This window comes from Anabrus simplex, chromosome 1, assembly GCF_040414725.1.
Source record: "Anabrus simplex isolate iqAnaSimp1 chromosome 1, ASM4041472v1, whole genome shotgun sequence".
Taxonomy (NCBI): Eukaryota; Metazoa; Arthropoda; class Insecta; order Orthoptera; family Tettigoniidae; genus Anabrus; species Anabrus simplex.
In genome coordinates this window covers 714923681-714945754 of record NC_090265.1, presented here as the reverse complement: position 1 = coordinate 714945754, position 22074 = coordinate 714923681, and the positions used below count along the sequence as shown (strand labels likewise).

The window sequence follows — 22074 nt, the reverse complement described above, 5'->3', positions numbered from 1 at the left end:
GACTCTGGAGCGCAAGCTTCTTTAATTTCTGATAGACTTGTGGACTCACTTAAAAATCAGAGTAACATTTTATTATTACCCGCAGCTCAGATTAAAGTAAGAGGGATAGTTCCTGATAAAGCAGTTAAATGTAAGTCACAGGCATTTTTAGAATTCGAAATAAATAGCCAGTCAATCGAACACATATTTCTGGTAGTTTCACGCCTTAATTCAACCTGATTCTTGGATCAGATTTTATGATCAAATATAACGGAACCATTGATTATGATGCCAACCTCGTGAAAGTGAAGAATGATTCCGTAGGGCTACAGCTGGTAGGACGAAGCGACCTGGAAGTTCAAGAGAATGGAGCCCGTTTCGAAGAAGCTGGTGGTGACTAGAGAGCCCGCTGCAAGCGAGGAAGCGCCAGCCGTAGCAGACAGTAGAAGGGGTGACCAGATTGAGGACAGTGTAGAGTCCCTATTCGATGAGAACTCCATAATAGGTCCGGATTATGTAGTGTCAATAGCCAGTGTGGTTGAACACCCGGAAATCAAATTAAAAATAGAGGAGGCTAAGAAGGAAATTTTACAGAAATATTCATGTGTGTTCGATGATAAGCCTGGAAAGATAGTTACGTTGAGATGGTACTCATAACCGGCTGACTTATCCCCTTACTAGAAAAAGCCATATCCCATTCCAGAAAAATATAGGGAAGAAGTTCGTGATCTAATTCATAAAGTAACTGATGGGATAATTTCGCTTTGCGTAACTAAATATTTGAATCCATTGGCCATAGTGCGTAAGCCTAACGGCAATATCAGGACTTGGCTCGACGCTCGTTCCCTCAACGATCGATCGACATTGGAATACGACCGTCTTCCACTACTTAAGGATATCATCAGAAGATTCCACGGCATGAATTTCTTTAGTTGCCTTGACGGAACTTCCTCATATTATCATATAAAATTGGACGCTGAAAGTAGACTTTTTACAGGCTTCTTGTTTGAGAATAGGACCTATGTTTTTAACAAAATACCTTTCGGAATTAATTCTGGAGCTGTGCTGATAAGAGCCTTAGAAAAACACTTATCTGATGAAGTAAAGGACATAACTACAATTTATGTTGATAACATTTTAATAGCATCGAGAACTTTCGAAGAGCACTTAGTCTTACAGGAATTGGAAAAGAATTTCAAAATAAATGCCCAGAAAAGTCAGCTGTTCCAAACATCAGTGTTATTCCTAGGACATGTAATTAGCGGTGATGGAATTCAGCCCAACCCTGCCAAGATTAAGAGCTTCATCGACTTTCCTAGACCTCAGGGCATTAGAAATGTGAGACAGTTCCTAGGACTCTGTCAACTTTTCTCTCAACATTGTCCAGATTACACTAAGACTGTAGCTCTTCAGCGACTTCTTAAGAATAATAGATGGAAATGGACTGAAGAATGTGAACGAGCTTTCCTTGCTACCAAGGAGATGTTGAAAAATTCCGTCAGATTAGTTTATCCGGACTTTTCCCTTCCATTCTTCATAGACTGTGATGCCAGCTCTATAGGAATAGGCGGTGTGCTATATCAAGCGAGACCTGAAAATCCAGATCAGACTTTTTGTCTCATTTCTAGGTAGGAAACTGCGACCTCACGAAAAGTCTTACACTATAACAGAACTCGAAGCTTTGGCTGTTGTTTATTCTCTCCAGTATTGGAAGAAACCATTTATGGATATCCCATTACGATTTTCACGGACCATAAAACTCTGGCATTCATAGTGTCGTCAGACATAACAAATGAAAGAGTTACCCGATGGGCTCTCTTCATCCAGCAGTTCGACCTTACAGTAATACACAAGCCTGGTCGTAAGAATGCCTTAGCAGATGCGCTTAGCCGCAACCCTGCTGACGTCATCGAAATTCAAGTTAACACCATGAATGATGATGACTACGTTACCTTGCCCAAATGCAACGAAGAGACTCTAATTGTAGGGAATTAATTGATTTTAATAGGGTTCGATCCCCGTCGATGACGAAGACTTCCCACGTCTTCAACGACTGTCTTCCAACTACTGCCTACAAAATGGAATCCTTATGAAATACATTGATTTAGCTAAGACGCAATGCAGGATTTATGCACCTGTGAAAGGCCATCATATGGCATTGCCATTCAATTTCCGGTCATGCTGGTACTGACAAAGTTGTCAACCTTATTAAGGAGAGATTTACATGGGAATACCTTAGGCGAGATACTAGGAGAATTTTGCGGTCTTGTGACTTGTGCCAGCGGATCAAGTCGAATAATTATCTACTGAAGGAATTTCCCAAACCGCTGATCCAGGAAAAGCCCGGAGAAATTATGACAATCGACCTATACGGTCCCTTACCAAAGGCGATCAGGGGGAATAGATATGTCATTGTTGTTGTAGATGTCTTTTCCATGTATACAATGCTGTTGCCTATCCAGAAGGCTAATGCCGGTAACATCTTAAGAAGGCTAAAAAGAAACATCCCCGAGATGGGAAAGCCTGAATAGTTATTGACAGATCACGGAAATCAGTTCACTTCCGTGGAATTCCAACAGGCTTTAGAAGAACTCAACATCCGTCATATCATGAATTCTATCAGGCACACGGAAGCTAACCCAGCTGAAAGAATGAGAGAACTCGCTAAATTCTGCCGAATTTGCTGTAGTGAACATCATTGGAAGTGGGTCGAGGTATTGCCAGTAATGCAAACAATTGTCAATTCTACTGTGCATGAATCTACGAACGACATTCCTCTCAGCCTGCATCGTGGGATAAAATCAGAACGACCGTGGGATCGAATTCTACCAGCCACACCTAATATGATTGTGCCACAGCAAGTTAAGACCCGGCTAAGACATGCAGCCGCCATCAGAGAACGACGCCAACGTAACAGGAAGTTCAGAAGACCATTACATCCTGGAGATCTAATTTTAATACGCAGACCAGCTACTTCTAACCCTGAGAGAATTACGCCAAGTTTTGTCCACTATTTGTAGGTCCCTACCATGTCCGCACTGTATTGAGGAACGGAGCTTATGAAATTGTAAGACTGGATGGCTCTTTTGAGGGTATTTATAACTCGGCTAACTTAAAGCAGTACGTACCGCAGGAAGAGTAAAGCCTGGAAAAGAAAATTCTGCGAATTTTCTTTACGTCAGACCAGGAGGAAGATTTACCAGGAAGGCATAGGCCCTGGCACATATAAATTACAAATTTTATTTTCTAGCATACAATTCAGTTCCGATACGTGAAATGCTGTGTGAGAGAATGTTCTCGTACCTACTGCACTCCACGAGCGAGAAAGCAAGTCAAGCAAGGTCAAGTGACGTCACCGCCGCGTGCAGCTTACTTCCCCTACCGAATTTTCTCGATTGTATTTTTAACGCCTGGACCGATTGACACGAGACCAACACTGAATTATAGCTAATGTTCTGGAAGTAAAACCCTGCAAATATGAAATCAATCCGTCCAGTGGTTTCTGCGATATGACCATTTAAAGTTTGGGAGAAATACTCGCCCCATATCACCTGATTCCAAGCGCCGCCCGCCTGACTTGTATATGTAGGCCACTAAGGCAAGGCCATAGCCAGTGTACAGTCCCGTGTACACAGTGTGTGTGTGTGTGTGTAGAAAGTATGCTCCGTCGCGATTCGCGAGGATATAATAGTGGCCGTACTCAAACGCTGTTGTAATAGTGAAAGGACGTCGTACCGTACATAAAGTTTCTGCCGCGCCGCGACGACTGTAAGATTCTAGACATTTTTCAAGGTGACAGAATACTTGCAAATTTGTTATTAAGATGAAGCTATAATAGGAAGTAAGAATAGAAGTATCTCATATTTCACTGACTAAAATACGACACCGTGAACTGTGCAAGTTCCACATAATTCTAAACTGTGCTAAATCATTGTGTGTGGTAAATTGAAATCGTAATTTAAAACCACTTCTAAGACATATTTCCCTTACAGTGAACTGTGCGAGACTGTATTCACTCTATATTCGTCCCAGAACAGGACAAAGATTATCTATTTTCATTGTGCACTTTCTCGATCTTTTGATCACTACGGTGAGAAATCCAGTGAACATTAAGGACATTTTTCAATAATATTAAATAGTACGGACTAGTGTGGTGTGAATATAACCATAAAACCGCGTTAATCTGTTAATAGTATTTGTTCAGAGACTGTGATAGATCACGTTTTCAAGTGCTTATGAACTGTGTATATAAAAACTGTGTTTTCAGCAGCATGGACTATGAATGTTAATTTAACGCCGTAAAATCAGTGTAAAAATAGAACTGTGCATTACGACGGTGTGTGATGTTACAGTGCTATTAGAACAATGTGCGTGTTCTGACAGTTCGCAGCACGTGGCGCCGAACAAAGGAGTGGGAGCGCTGTGTTGCCACATGATCCAGCAGGAGTGACTACGTCACAGTCAACATCTCTCGTTCTGCGCTAGGCTCTGCGGAAAATAATATCCATTAACGGCGACAATGAAAGAGTTAGAAAAACGTTAAATATCGTTGCTATTATTCCAAGGTGGCTCAGCAGTAATTTTATTAGCTCAAATATCGTAAGACAAACTCCTCATTCCCCTTCCTCATAAGCTTTAATCAGTCGGGTTTTGCCCGGTGTTGATAACCTGTCATGTGATGGTCCAGATACATCCACTCCCTCTCTTTCCCCTTCACCTTCTTCCCAAGGCTCCTTTTCTTTCTTTTCTTCTTCTTTGCGTATTCTAATTACTGTAGCTTCAGAAATTTTAAAGCTGCTGCTGTTCTATCTACAACTTTGTTAACGTCTATCAGTGGGCCCCCATTTTTCCCTTCAGTCTCAAAATGTTCCCGTAAGGCACATACCATATCGCAAGCTTGACCACGAATAGCGAAGCCATGCCTCCCCATTACCCTTGCCTTTCTCCTAGGTGAATGAATTCTAGGTCGCCCTCGTTGTCGTTTAGCGGTGCTCTGAACGGGTTGCAACATTTTGAGTTCGGTAAATGAGACGGTGTTAAAATTACACTATACTACACAATACTATAATTTACACTACACTAGAATGCCAGCCTCAATAACGATACACTTATTAACACGAACACAATAGCACTATAATATTTAGTTGATTTAAAAAACACACTATACAGACAATGATATCACTTAAAGTAGACATTGTTAGCCCAGCCACATGTGCTACGGTATACTACATTGGCAACGTGGAACTCGGACCGACCGCCAATCGAAGCTTTATGACAGCGGGGGTAGGAAATGGGAGAGTGCATGCCGAGCTGGGATTGGCTGAAATGAGAGGCGTGTACTGGTTGCCATAGTAACTGCCACCTCCTACTACCACGCACATTGTTTTAATAGCACTATAACATCCGTAATATTCTCAATAGTGCCAACTGAACTTTCCGCGTTCCGACATTACTTCCACGACAACGGAAATCTTGCCAAAAGTGCTACCAGATCCTGCGACATTAAACGTCGCTTCCAACGAGGGATTTATATGGTTTCTTCAGTTATGGTACCCATCAAGGGACGTCGACGAGGGAGAAACGTGGTATCTTCACTGAACATCATCGGTGCTGAGTTCGAGTCTTCGTCCGCACTCCGCGGAATGTTCCAGACACCGTACAGCACAACTCCAACATGTGTAAGCAGATCTTCTCGCAATCTGAGTGAGTAATCACAACTGACTGACTTTTTACTAAGCACTTTGTTCAGTACAATGTTCTTACAAGTGCTGCGTGTGGATGTTAATCCATAATTCACCGTCAGTTAAAAAGTTCATATTTTGCTATAAATTCCTTTCTAAATCATTAATTAGTTGAAGTGTTTTAGTCATTTCATTCTTTCAATTTAAACAAACTGAAAAACATACTGCAAGAGTTCAAATATTTAATTTATCAAACTTTCCATGAAAAGAGTGTGTTTATTTTGTGTTTCAAAATTTAGAAAGACTGTAGGTCAGCACCTTAAATGATGAACTGACAATTTCCAAAGTGCTAGGCAATATTTGTGTGTGTTTGTATTTAAAATTAGAAAGACTGTAGGCTATTCATGATCTATAGAAGAACAATAATTATTTCTGAAATTCTCAAGCAAACAGACGTCAAGAAAATCATTACATAAATCTTTTCTTCTTCCTTTTGGCAAATGTTAACTACCAACTACAGTTGCAATTGCAGGGTGGTATATCTGAGGCTATTATTAATCAATTTTATAGAAAAAAAGAATTACCATCTATTATTTGCCCTGTGATACTATCCCTCTGTACCTGCTCCAAAAAACACCGGACACTACCCGAGATCCTTCGCAAGCTCAAACCCACACACTCATTTCCCGGTACAGTACCAAGCGAACACAATGATAAAGAAATCCATAGAACTTTGCGAAAGAATAAAACGTATAAAGGTACTAGAACACCACAAGATCCTTTCATTTGATGTCATCAATATGTATGCCAATATCCCCGTTAAAACCCCTATAAATTTGATATGGAATAATTGAACGAAATTCAGTAAATTAAGCATTGTTGAAAAAGATGAGTTCAGAGACATATTTAAACTCTCCTTAAGTAATAATTATTTCATGTTGCCATTGACGCTTTCACGGCCCATCTTATAGTCATGATATAGTCTTTTGGGCTTATGCCGTGTCAAGAAAATAAGGTGAAATTCTTTACATTTCGCAGAGAACTATGCTCTGCATCATCAGAAGGAACATCTGAATTCAAAGCTCATTGTTTTAGAAGCCTTTCTCGAGGGCAGACGAGATTTTCTTCTGATGAGTCAGAGCATAGTTCTCTGTGAAACTTTAAGAATTTCACCTTATTTTCTTGACACGGCATAAAGCACAAAAGCCTATATCATGTCAATAATTATTTCATTTTTGAGAATAAAATTTACCAACAGAGAGGTTTACTTATGGGAGCACCGCCCTCGAGTATTTTGTCGAACATATAAATATGGACCACTTAGAACACACCAACATCATAGATCATAGATATTGCTGATATCTACTCAATCATAGATGAAAAATCAACTGACGCTCCCACCACCCTTCTTGGGCTGAATAGTATCGATTCCCATATCAAATTCACGTTAGAATCAGAAATAGATAAAAAAAAATCAACTTCCTAGATTTATTCCAAGACATTCAGACACTTTAACATACATACATACATACATTATAGACTGTTATGCCTTTCAGCGTTCAGACTGCAAGCCTCTGAGAATTTACTAAACGTCGCCACAATACTCGATTTGCAACTAGTGTTGTGGCCTCATTTAGTTCTATACCTCTTATCTTTAAATAATTAGAAACCGAGTCTAAACATCATCGTCTTGGTCTCCCTCTACTTCTCTTACCCTCCATAACAGAGTTCATTATTCTCCTAGGTAACCTATCCTCCTCCATTCGCCTCACATGACCCCACCACCGAAGCCGGTTTATACGTACAGCTTCATCCATCGAGTTCAATCCTAAATTAACCTTTATCTCCTCATTCCGGGTACACTCCTGCGATTGTTCCCACCTGTTTGTACCAACAATCATTCTTGCTACTTTCATGTCTGTTACTTCTAAATTATAAGATATCCTGAGTCCACCCAGCTTTCGCTCCCGTGAAGCAAAGTTGGTCAGAAAACAGACCGATGTAGATAGTTTCGTCTGGGAGCTGACTTCCTTCTTACAGAATACTGCTGATCGCAACTGCGAGCTCACTGGATTAGCTTTACTACACCTGATTCAATCTCACTATATTACCATCCTGGGAGAACACACAACCTAAATACTTGAAATTATCGACCTGTTCTAGTTTTGTATCACCAATCTGACATTCAATTCTGTTGAATTTCTTACCTACTGACATCAATTTAGTCTTCGAGAGGCTAATTTTCATACCATACTCATTGCACCTATTTTCAAGTTCCAAGATATTAGACTGCAGGCTTTCGGCACAGCCTGCCATTAAGACCAAGTCGTCAGCATAGGCCAAACTGCTTACTACATTTCCACCTAACTGAATCCCTCCCTGCCATTTTATGCCTTTCAGCAGATGAGCCATGTAAACTACGAACAGCAAATGTGAAAGATTACAGCCTTGCCTAACTCCAGTAAGTACCCTGAACCAAGAACTCATTCTACCATCAATTCTCACTGAAGCCCAATTGTCAACATAAATGCCTTTGATTGATTTTAATAATCTACTTTTCATTCCATAGTCCCCCAATATGGCAAACATCTTTTCCCTCGGTACCTTGTCATATGCTTTCTCGAGATCTATGAAACATGAACACAACTGCCTATTCCTCTTGTAGCATTTTTCAATTACCTGGCGCATACTGAAAATCTGATCATGACAGCCTCTCTGTGGTCTGAAACCACACTGGTTTTCATCCAACTTCCTCTCAACGACTGATAGCACCCTCCCTTCCAAGATGCCAGTGAATACTTTGCCTGGTATACTAATCAATGAGATACCTCAATAGTTGTTGCAATCCTTCCTGTCCCCTTGCTTATAGACAGGTGCAATTATTGCTTTTGTCCAATCTGAGGGTACCTAACCAACACTCCACGCTAATTTTACTACTCTATGAAGCCATTTCATCCCTGTCTTTCCACTATACTTCACCATTTCAGGTCTATTTTCATCTATTCCTGCTGCCTTATGACAATGGAGTTTATTTACCATCCTTTTCACTTCCTCAAGCATAATTTCACCAACATCATTTTCCTCCTCCCCATGAGCTTGGCTGTTTGCACCACCACCATGATGATTTCCTTTTACATTGAGAAGATGTTCAAAATATTCCCTCCACCTCTCCAGTGATTCCCTGGGATCTATTATGAGTTCACCTGAACTCAAAACACTGTTCATTTCGTTTTTCCCTCCCTTCCTAAGATTCTTTATTACTGTCCAGAAAGGTTTCCCTGCTGCTTGACCTAGCCTTTCCAGGTTATTACCAAAATCTTCCCATGACTTCTTTTTGGATTCAACAACTATTTGTTTCGCTCTGTTTCTTTCATCTACGTACCAATCCCTGTCTGCCTTGGCCTTTGTTTGGAGCCATTTCTGATAAGCCTTCTTTTTACGTTTACAGGCTGCTCTCACTTCATCATTCCACCAAGATGTTCGCCTTTTCCCATCTTTGCACACTGTTGTTCCTAGGCATTCCCTTGCTGTTTCTACTACAGCATCCCTGTATGCCACCCATTCACTTTCTATATCCTGAACCTGCTTACTGTCTGCTGTTCGAAACTTCTCACTGATCATATCCATGTACTTCTGTATAATTTCCTCGTCCTGGAGATTTTCTACCCTTATTCGTTTGCAGACAGATTTCACTTTCTCTACCCTAGGCCTAGAGATACTTAGTTCACTACAGATCAGATAGTGGTCTGTATCATCGAAAAATCTGCGAAAAACTCGTACATTCCTAACAGATTTCCTGAATTCAAAGTCTGTTAAGATATAGTCTATTATGGATCTGGTGCCCCTAGCCTCCATGTGTAGTGGTGAATAGCCTTATGCTTGAAGAATGTATTCGTAACAGCTAAACCCATACTAGCACAGAAGTCCAGCAAACGCTTCCCATTCCCATTAGCTTCCATATCTTCCCCACATTTACCAATCACCCTTTCGTATCCTTCAGTTCTATTCCCAACTCTCGCATTGAAATCGCCCATTAGCACTATTCTATCCTTGCTGTTGACCCTGACCACGATGTCACTCAATGCTTCATAAAACTTGTCAACTTCATCCTCATCTGCACCCTCACATGGTGAATACACGGACACAATTCTTGTCCTAATTCCCCCCACTGACAAATCTACCCACATCATTCGCTCATTTACGTGCCTAACAGAAACTATGTTGCGTGCAATGGTATTCCTGATAAAGAGCCCTACCCCAGACTCTGCCCTTCCCTTTCCAACACCCGTCAAGTACACTTTATAATCTCCTATCTCTTCCTCATGATCTCCCCTTACCCGAATATCACTTACTCCTAGCACATCCAGATGCATCCTCTTTGCTGACTCAGCCAGTTCTACCTTCTTTCTTCCATAAGCCCCATTAATATTGATAGCTCCCCATCGAATTCCATTTCGTTCGCCAAGTTGTTTCCAAGGAGTCCCTCGCCTGTCAAATGGGAGTGGGACTCCATTACTCCCATAGATCCGAGGCTTGCTTAAACTTAACTTATAAATTTTTTAGAATACCCACCCAATCCGCCACTACTATTCGTCAAGATTCAACCCACCCCTAGTCCCATAAAAGAGCGACTATAATAGCTTAATTCATCGAGCGTTCAGCATACCTATGGCCAAGAGGGATCTCTCCATTGAACTGAATTAAAAAATTCAACGGCTTCGATAGTCACTTCATAGAAAGTATAATCAATAAATATAAATTTTGTCCTAAAACACCACTCAAGAAAGAATTACCTAAATACGAATCTTTCTCCACCTTCACTTTCAACAATGAAATTCATAAGATCACTAATATTTTTAAGAAGAAAGGTGTAAAAATAGCATTCAAAACCAATAACAACAGTATGCACATTCTACACAACATGTCACACATCAACAAGATCAATAGTTACAGGTGTTTACAGGTTCAAATGTAACTCGTGTACTAATGTTTCGTATGTAGGGCAAACCGGGAGAAGTTCTAATATAAGATACTTTGAACACATCAATGCAGTTAAATACAATAAATTTTCGGCTATGGGTCAACACATGGCAGACTACAATCACAATTTCACGAATATTGAACAAGACATGGACATCCTGGAAACAGCTAACATGGGTTCTTCTTAATATAATCGAGAAATTCTACATATATCTGGACCAGTATTTGAATGCTAACTACAACCTTAATGAAATCACGGAATAATCTTTGATTTATTTATTACTTTTCTCTAGCAGAACAATTTAGCCGATCAGAACTAATTTTTAAAGTTAATTAAAGGTCTTTCCTCAAGGCAATTACCATCACTCCCACATCCTTCGGTCCTGCCGTAAGTTCCTCCCCTACTCCCCGCTCCTCCATTTACACCTTACCCCACGCTACCCGTTCCGCCTGGTAGCTCCTCCTCTTAACAACCTCTTCCCCTCCTGCTTTCCTTGCCATTCCCAACTCAGTCTTCACACAGTTGCACACTACCGGTCAGGTCGATCACATTGCCGCATAAAGTGAGTACTCCTTTTCTTTTTCTTAGCTTTCCTCCCTTTCTTAAAGAACCTCGCGTTAATTTAATTTTCTATTATCATCAGGTTCCATTGGTTCCATCTTGGACTGGGTATATCACCTCTCATCATATGCAGAATTCTTAGTATGATAAAAAAGTCACTTATATTCGGCCTGCATACATTTTCTGATTTGAACACTGGACTTTAAGCAAGACAGATACCCTCTGTGCCAATGTTGTACATAACATATATTCAATATTTGAGAGAAGATGTAATGGAACGATAGAATTCACTAGAAGCATCTGGACTTTATATTCAGACCGTGAATTTATACCTTATCACTAGGCAATTTTTAAGTACATACAAAGTGCAATATTTCAACCATTATTGTACATAATCGATGTGGTACTATATTTATAGTCTCACTGCAATATGTAAACTTGAACATTTCACTACCTATTGATCAGTACCACGACAATTTTATCTTACATAACATTTCATGCATTTCACCATTTTATATACCGGTACATGTTATCACATTACACATTTTGCTCAATTGATTAATTTCATCAAGTTATAACAAACTATTGTTCCTGGGTTTCAACATATAAAAAGTGCGCCTTATTTAGGCTGATGATGACCCACACAGGGTCGAAACTAGTCCCCTAATACAAAGTAATGTATACACAGGCATTACAATTATTGTATAGTATTGAGTAGGTGGATTAAAACTTTGTCAATTCAATTATATGTATCATAGATAAGATCAAAGCTATAAAATACTGATCACATTAAGTCAACAATGTGCTAGCCACCATAGATAGCAGTGTTAATGAAGAAAATGAAATTTCAGAACTACTGAACAGTTTAGATCAGAATATTAAATTCACTATGGAAATGGAGAACAATAGCTCGCTTTGTAATAATAATCATCTGGCATTTAACATTTACGGGAAACCAACTTACACTGCTAACAACCATTAAACAAAATTCAATACATCCTGAAGCTCACAGAAAAGTTGCCTACAATAGCACGTTGGAAAGAGCTTTAAAAATCCCATTCTCAAAGAAAGATTTGAAAAAAGAAATCAAGACCAATAGCTCTGAACAACAGATTCAGCACAAAATTTACAAATAAGCTAATTGATAAACATGCTAACAAGCTCACAACTACTTTAACGAATGAGTCAAAAACTAAAGAAAAATATGCCACATTCACATTTAGCAATAATAATATACACACATCACCAACTTGGTAAGAAAACAGAACCTAACAATTGCTTTCAAAACCAGCAACACTAATGAAAGAATATTATTTAACTCTCACACAGTAGATACTAGCAATAAATACACAAATTCTGGGGTATATAAACTGGAAAGTCACGGATGCGGGTTAAGTTACGTCGGACAAACTGGTAGGAACTTCCTTATAAGATATATAGAACATCACAACGCTTTAAAATATAATCATTTCTCTGCCATGAGTAACCATCACAAAGACTAAAATCACAATTATACTACAACAGATCAAGATATAAAAATTCTACAACGTGAACTGAAAGGTCCACTACTCAACACTTTAGAGCCCTCAACTTAAACGAGACAAATGAAAAAAAAAAAAAAAAACGTAATACGGGAAACTTTTATTCAGATAATTTGTAGGAAAAAAAACACGCGAACACAAGATCTCACAATTATTTCACGCGGTTTCAGTGTTTCAGTCACCACTCCCATTCTCCCACAAGCCCCGCCCATTTCCCCACTCCACTGCGGAAGCACGTCAGTCAAGAGCTGGGCTCCATAATCAGAGAACACTGGTGATACAAGCGGGATACGTAATTTGTTAATTTTTGTTCTTCATACCTTAATCTAAATGTTGTTTCTGTTAGTTACCACTTTTCAACCTTAATCGATTTATATTATCCATTTTACAAATTAAACTAAGACGGTTCAACTTTAACAATGCTTATGTATATCAGCCCATGTCGGAACACAAAAACTAAGCCAACAATATACAGATACCAGTTGAAACACACCAAAGGACAACAAAAAAGCATTGAAACAGAAAGACTTCCAGCTCAAGAGTTGTAACGATCAACATTTCAAAGTTTTTAAACTTTCATCATGCCCTTTAAAAATCTTCTTAACTAACATTTCATTTTGTGTGTTTCCTATGTTTTTAATGCATCATACATGCCTTACTGTGGTCAAAACATGTCTATTTATGCGTCTTTCGTCTGAATCGGATGGGGGGGAATATATAGGGTATTGACTAGGAGGATTAAAATAGTTTTGTACAATTTTGTAAGAAGTTCTACAGTCAATACAGATCCAACAATGAGATTCACAATCTGTAATAATTAAGTCTTACTGGTGAAACTTTGTTAGTTTCCTATGAAAACAACTTTGAGGTCAGTAGCTTGGATAGCCAAGCTCATGAAAAAATATCTAATAAAAAACGCCAAGCCAAACAACAATCAATCACAAGTAATTTCTAATTTTCTAATCTAATCTAAAAAAAATAAAGCTCTCTGATACAAAAGCGCCCAACATGATGGTGATATCCTTCCCTCCCTCATGTTCCATTGTAATTTGGTCAGCGGTATACTGTTTGTAGTAAGCTCCTGGAATATAAATTAGGGCTATATTAACTTTTAAAGGTTATGCTGAACTCTCGGATATGGTTTCAAATGTATGTATCGATTGTCAGAAGTTCTCAAATGCATTATATTCAATTCTGCCCATCAGCAAATTGGAAAGAGGAAAAAACCCATCAAAACTCCAGAAATTTTGATTTACTCGTGACCTTTACTATAAACCTGGACATAATGTACGAACATTTCAGAAAACATGTTCCATCTTCAAGTAGAGCTGTCAGAATGCGTTCTGTCCCCTTCCAACTGCTGCGCCCACTCTCTGCTTAATGATTTTCGAGGTTCCCTAAATTATACAAGCCGAATGCTATGCTTAAGCAAGTTGACTGTTGATCACTTTCCCAGTACAGTATTTGCTCTAATTACAGCAATGGCAGGATTTTAACACCAAGATCCATAGGAACCGTCCTTTCATGAGATACCTACTATTTTTTTTTTTTTTTTTCCCTAGTTGTTTTACGTCACACCGACACAGATAGGTCTTACGGCGATGATGGGACAGGAAAGGGCTAGGAGTGGGAAGGAAGCGGCCGTGGCCTTAATTAAGGTACAGCCCCAGCATTTGGCTGGTGTGAAAATGGGAAACCACGGAAAACCATTTTCAGGGCTGCCGACAGTGGGATTCGAACCTACTACTGGATACTGGCAGCACTTAAGCGACTGCAGCTATCGAGCTCGGTCCTAGTGTTTCTTGAAAAAATGCTTGATCGTGGATTTATTGTTGATAGGACTGAAATTTCTGGAGGGTTGATGCAGGAAATAGTTTCTCTAAGGAACAGATAATGCAGGATTTTTAAAACATGATTTAATTAGGATGCTCACGGGACCATGTAATTTAGACGAACAATCCAGGAAAATGCAGTTTCTGGGAACAAACAATCAAGGTTCCACTGTAATGCTATTCCTTATGCAGCCAATAGCTGATAGAGTCTGCTGGCAAATGCATTTCAATGGACTTGGCAGATTGATACGTAATAGCAACAGGAAACTACCTCACCCCTCGTTTCCCTAGTATTCCTCTTCAGTGATGCCAAGGCCATCTATGACAGAGCTACTGAGGATCAAAATTGCCTTTGAGCTGAATACCCGACAGGGCCGATGATCTAGATGTTAGGCCCCATTAAACAACAATCATCATCAATACCAGACATGAAGCTTAGTACTGAAAGGGTTAATGCAATGAACACAAGGCCAAGCACCAATAGATTACAAGCTAAAAAGAAAAAAATTCACAACTTGAGAAATATCAGTTTATTCAAGACCTTAAGCTCAGCTGCAATGTGTGAGGTGCCAAGCCAATACCACTGGGGAATGATACACACAGATGTTCATGAAAATGAGTCTTTTCTGTATGATGAAAGGTTTTTAGAAGTACATTTTAATGTTAAAAACCAGTGCCATATTCAGGCCAATGCAGTAACTTAGTACAATCACTTAAAAATTGAAAGATTTATTGTTTCTTTTATCTTATGTAATGATTTCATACCTTATTTTTGTGACAGCAATTAACTTGCACAGTCCACACAGTTTTCATTTAGAAATTGTTTATTTTCATAATTCTTTTGAAGCGTTTATCAAATAGACAGTTGTCTTATATAGGGATTCAGCTTGCTTTCTAGTACATCATTATTAATCATCCTTCTGCAATGATTTATGTAAAAGCAAGGCTTTGATTCTTAAAGTAAAACACACAATTTAGAAAGCCATGGAAAGAGCAAGCTAGAAACTATGTGAGAAAACATTCATGCCTGCTAAGTTGAAAAGGGAGAAGTCTATATTTTGAGCAATATAGTGTTTATATTTCTAAATAAGGATTAATAATATTAAACAGAATAACTTATTCACTGAATTTCACCTGTTACTACTAAGTTCTTTGATTTATTCTGGCTTTTATGATACATTTCAAACATATCAGGCTGACAAAACTTTATGGTCAGTAGCTACCAGTAAAAAACAAAGAACCTGTTCGCCATAATAAAGAGTGGGCAACTAATCACTGAGCAATCTCATGAAATGGTGCTTAGTAAGTATGTCTATTCAAAAGCATGAATAAAAATATGCTAGTCTTGGAACTGAATATACCTGAGTAAACACAGTACAGGTTAAATTGCTGCTCTTCTTTGTTTTAATAAGACATGGATATTTTCCTCTCCAAGCAGATCAAGTAGTGCAAGCTTCTTTCCACGCTTCCGGAAAATAGGAGACCATCAACAAGGAGATGCAAGGACACTGACAATACATCTTATCTTGCAAGATGGATCATAACTGCATGTTTACAGTTTTCAATCAGAAGGTCTCTTGGGGCAACAAACTGCAGATATCTGCTCTCTTTGAGACATGGTTGTTACTGTGACTTTTGCAGCAAGGATTGGAAAAGGTGTCCCAATACATTACTCGGGATGCACACAAATGTGAGAAGATCCTCGCCCTCCTGGTCAAAGCTATCCTCCAAGTTCAGCCAGGAAGTTAAGTGTGAGAATGTTACTATCCACTGTGAACCTTGGAAATTAAATTTTTTGCAGAATCAAGAACTATCACGTCACCACAGTTACGGCTCAAATTAACAACTAAACAGTAGTTTTGTACATTGAAAATGTCATTGTGTCACCTAGACACCGAACATAAAAAGTAAACCACACCCTGTAACTTACAGTCACAGAAATAAAAAGACATTTAATGCAAAAGTATTTACAAGAAATTTACAAACTACAACCTACCGAAGATTATGAACTGATACGACATGTTTTCACCAAGATAAAAATGGCAGCCAACATACAAACTTACTACACAAAAAATGCTGACTCTTCAATTTTTGCTTATGCAATATAGTTGTGTTTATAACAACACATATCCCATTATAGTATATATTAATATAATATTAATAATTATCATTATGAATGTAATGATCTTCCTTTTTTATATCCCATAAGATAAACAAAGCTTGAACTCAGGAGGAAGTCTTCTCAACAAAAAAAGAGAGAAAGGAAGAATATAAAGGGTAAACTTGCAGCGGAGGGAAGAGAAAGGACGTGTAAATTGCTGCCCATGGACATCATGAAACTACTGGTGGTGCAGGCTTGCGCACATTCTCCATTACAGAACAGGGGACACAGGTTCATTTTTCATAATATTATTCCATCTGAGGAAAGAGAATGTTACAGAGATACACTTGTTCTTGATGTCCCCCACACAACACATGTCGTAACTACATGATAATCTACACAGGATCACTAAGTTATTTGTCAGGTACTAACGTAATATCTGTACCTCACTCCTTGCAGAAAATAAGTTATATGTCAGTTGTCTCTTAGTCCCTACACTTCACTGTCAGCGTCTCCAGCGGTCCTGCTTGTTACTGTAATACTGGTGGTGATGTTGAGTTGCAAATTTTCTACGGTAATAACCATTGTTGTAATGGTTGTTGCGGTATTTTTTATTGTTGTGGAACGGCTGGTGACCGGAGCGACGCGAGTCGTAGAAGGAGGAAGAAGATGAACTACGGAAATTATTCCAATTCTTACGGTATTCATCGAAACGATTTGTTTTATGAGAGTTCTCATCAAACTCATCATTTCTATGCTTCATCTTCTTGACCTGAAACAGAAAACAAAACAAAATAGGTAGTTATCACTAAATGAACAAGATAAATAAGAAGCCAAAAATCCTCCATGCTTGGGCAGTAGTAATCTGACTCTATCAACTTCTTGCAAACACAAGAACATTCAACTCTTAAAGAGTTGCTATTGCCCACCAAGTGACCACTAATTAGCCCAAACATTACGCGAGATGACGCTTGGCCAGCGTGACAAATCCTCTCGGCTATTATTCTTGGCTTCCTAGACCGGGCCCCACATCCCATTGGTAGACAGCTCCTCAACTGTTCTCACGTACCCTGAGCAGACCTCGAACCATTTGTCATGTCCACATAAAATGCCCAACCTGGCTGTGAACTGAACCCAGGGCCAACTGTGTGTACAAATTTGTTTTTTGTTGTGATTTTAAGAGGGTGGACTGTATACATGATATGGAGGTGATAATATTTTTTTAAAAATCTTGTGTCTTTTATTCTGTTTAAACTGAATAAATGCAAAAACTGCTGATCTGTTGTTCATGAAATTTGCCAATATTAGATACATCTGGAATTTTCCTACACTCTAGGTATTATCTCAATCCATTCAATAAGAGCTGAGAAAAAAATCTCATCCCTCGGCCAGAGAGGGGCGAACAATAAGTACAGTTCTGAAACAGGCCTTTTTTTGGGGGGGAGGAAATTGTATCTCCATGGAGAGTATACATAGTTTGGAAACGGAAAATTCATTTCTCATTTAGCAGCCTATTTGCTAACATGGAGAGACCATGCAGTTGGTCTACTACTGCTAAGCACAGTTTTGGAGGGACTTGCCAATCCAACTGATGAGCCCAAATGGCACGCCTGGGCGAAACTCTGGTTCTAATCCTGTGATTTTTAAATAAGTTTAGTGACTTCCCTTGCGAGCCTCTGATACCACGTCCAGGTCCACTGTGCACGTCCCACTACTTGCGCTTTGCAGCATGACCAGAGTTCACTTCACTGGTTTCTTGCTAACCAGTATGGTAACTGTAGCTACCTCTACAGCTGTGTTACAACAATTTACACTCACACCACGGAAGTCTACGTATGTGAAATAATGTTCACATGAGATCACAGTCAGTCGATCAAACGTCTGCCTATGACAAATTTTGAGGAGTGTAAAATGGAAGATGTACGTTCTAAGATTGCAGCATTCAATTAGTGAGGACGACCCAGACTGACAAATTCAGCAATGTGAGTGATCTGAAAGCATAGTGCATGGTGGAATTTGCAGGGAAGATCGTCTGGCCTGATGAGAGACAATTTGAACCAAATTGTACTTTAAACCATAAAACCATACCTGCCAACTTCACAAAACCAAAAATCAGGAGATTTTGATATGAAAATCGGGAAAGACAATTGGTCAAAATTGCGCATTCTACATGTCTTGCGCAATACAGTACTATGATATTTTTTTTATAACACTTATTGTCTCAAAGTCCGACCGACTGTTGCTATATAAGGCTACAAGGCTAAAAATTACATATCTCACAAGAAGTATGCGAGTGACATGATCGGTCTCTGATAAGCCTTCCAAAAATAGTATGAATTCACGTTCCATACGTGTGAATCAGTCATGCACTTGGATGCCATTACTTAGCAAATGCATAGATAAAATGAAAAACAGCACATTTTCTCACTTTTAACGAAAAGTACCACGGTTTACATAAAATCAGCTTCATGGTCCGTATCGCACTTCAATAGATTCACAATTAAGTATTAATTAATTTTCCACCTAGTCGATACAATGATTGCTTAAGGCAATTTTTAATGGTCAAAAGTGGTACATGTTTCGTATATTATCAACATCTTCAGCCACATAACACTGTTTAGATGAAAAATATATAAAATTGACAAAGTAATGCTAACAGTTCAAAGTTCCCGAGCTAGAATGACCAGACCGCAGACAGCCACGAACACTCCTGTGTCATTATTCCGTTTAAGTATGCACACTGCACTGCCTTCGTGAAGTATATTACGAAGGCAGTGACACTGCTCATTCCAATCACTGCCTCAGAGTAGGAGCCGAATGGCTGGAATACTATGATGATCTAGTGTGTTAAGTAACAGTAGTATCAGAAAATTTATGAACCAGATGAATGGCATGCTAAAGAAGAGAGAGATCTAACTCCCCAGCTACTTCTCGCCAATAATCAGGCAGGCTGTTTTACTCGGTACTACAGTGACTATATGTACAGTGAGGCCAACGAGTGCTTCATTCTGATTGGCTCCACCATGTTTTAGCCAAATGTTCTGTCAGCTGATTTAAACGTATGTATTCCGCACAGGGTAAGATCACTTTTTATGCAATTTCAGAAATGTACAGTCTACCTGTTTTAACCTTAATACAACCGACAATATGTTTTTATTCAACACGAAAGATTATTTAGTATTATTAGTTTTGAAATGTGTGTGAATTTAGATATTTCTGAGGTCTGAGTTTTGTAGAAAATTACGCCAGGCTGTTATGCTTATGAATGCAGAAACACATCCGGAAAGGGTTTTAAAATGAACTGGACAATTGCTTGTACAATGTCTCATACATTATAATGGTAACAATAATAAAAAAATAAGAATTTATAAAATAAGAATTTATTGCAGCCAGATGGCCATATAATGGGATACAACAATAGGTTTCAAGGTTACAAAGTAAGCATGAAATTGTCACACTACATACAGCGATTCACAGATGCTCGAGGCGGTTTAGTCTTTGCTATTGACGTCAGAAAAGTTGGATGGCGCAGCTACGCGGTAGAATGTTGAAGCTGCAACATAGTGACTGGTGAGGTTTATTTACATGGCGAAGCATTGACGTCGTGGTGGAAACAGAAAGAAAATTGTCAAATTTGAGGAGGTACTGCTCTGTATACGGTTGTAAATCGTATAAAACGGATGCGAAATCTGTTCACTACTTTCCTGTACAAAAAGTTCAGAGAGAAAGATGGGTTTCCGCGCTGTCAATTGGAAAACGCGTTACATGACAGTGTGCAGTCTGCATTCTCGCGAAGACGACTTCTTTCCACAGCGTAGGTACCGGTACTGTTTATTGTACTCATTGATAGTTATTGTCTCTAATTTGTATTCACAAAGATTTAGCTACATCAAAAATACTGATAAACTTGTAGCCTAATACTTCTGTGCCGCACATAGAATATAATCCGCTCTTTGTAAACTTCTTCATATGTGTAACAGCCGGCAGTAAATTAACTATCTACATGTGAGTAATATCTTTAACTGGTAGTAATTAAGCACTGCATTTAAATTGCCTATAAAATACTTCTATCAATGAAAGAAAATATGTGTATTTTGCCATCATAAATTAGCTTTATTTGCTATTTGTTTTGAGTCACCCCGACACAGATAGGTCGTATGGCGACGATGGGACAGGAAAGGTCTAGGAATGGGAAGGAAGCAGCCGTAGCCTTAATTAAGGTACAGCCCCAGTATTTGCCTGGTGTTAAAATGGGACACCACGGAAAACCATCTTCAGGGCTGCCGACAGTGGGGTTCGAACCCACTATCTCCCGGATGCGAGCTCACAGCTGCACGCTCCTAACCGCACGGCCAACTCGCCCGGTCATCTTAAATTAGAAGCCATAACCTAATTATTTGGTAGAATTGGACAAACCAAGTATAAGTTCTAAATTTTGTGCTAATGGTAAAAATGGAACAACATTAAGTTTATGTGGGCTGTTCCAACACAAGCCTGTATAAAGCCTAGGATTTATTTGCTTTACAACATTTACTTAGTAGAATTATTTTCTTTCTTCCCCAAGATTACAGTTTAAAAACTGATAACTCCCCCGTCACCTGGCTAAGGCTTTGGCATGGACCAAATCAACAAGAAATTACTCCATAACCTCTAATAGTGGAAAATTACAGTAGCTTAACTGTTAAGGTGAATTAGCGTGTCAACGGTAACATTTCTCTGACAAACCCGCTTTACATATACAGTTGCACTTCACATTTTCACCCCCTTGTTCAAGACGACATTAAGTTTGTGTAGTTTTGAATCGATGTGGGATGATTGCAAACAAGGCTACAACACCAGTTTCATCTTCTGTTTCAAATTTTTTCCTACACAGATCAAGTAATTACGTTTGAATATTTCTTCCCCTTCCACTAATGGACGCGTGAAATCTCCGACAACTCTCAACAGTCGCGCATACGACACCAAAGACATTTTGAACACTTAATAAATCCTACAGACGCACACCCGATCACTGTCGTGTTTACTTCCCGTCACTATCTCGCCGCCATATTGGAAATAGCTGACCGAAAGCTCCTCCCCCGTTTCGGACGTCAATAGTCAACTATGCTCTTTTCCCTTTTACTACACACTGTTATGTGGTATTTGTCGCATGGATTCTCACACAGAGAACATATACATTCTTTGTTCGGTTCATGATATTTTATGTTTTTGCAAATTCTGTGATGGAAGCCGTGTACGGCGAGTCTAGTGGTTACGTTTCTAAGTTCCTGATTTTCCTGTGTCCATCGTCTATCGGTCATCGCTTCCGGTGTGTAAAAATCCAGTGGTATGTCCTGTTGTTTCAGATGCTTCTGCTCAAGTACCTTCTCCATTTGCAGGGGAGATGGCAGGTGTAGTT

The 22074-nt window shown here is 39.1% G+C and overlaps 1 protein-coding gene across 3 annotated transcripts in view; it reads right to left on the bottom strand.

Annotated features, from left to right (window-relative positions):
- Positions 1-15090: 15090 nt before the first annotated feature.
- Positions 15091-22074, bottom strand: part of scny (scrawny) — a 228270-nt gene continuing 221286 nt past the window's right edge. For all 3 annotated transcript variants that reach the window (XM_067136030.2, XM_067136028.2, XM_067136029.2), the window contains one exon: positions 15091-17448. In XM_067136030.2, the coding sequence (XP_066992131.2) occupies positions 17182-17448 (267 nt within the window). In that variant the 3' untranslated portion in view covers positions 15091-17181. The remainder of the gene's footprint in view (positions 17449-22074) is intronic.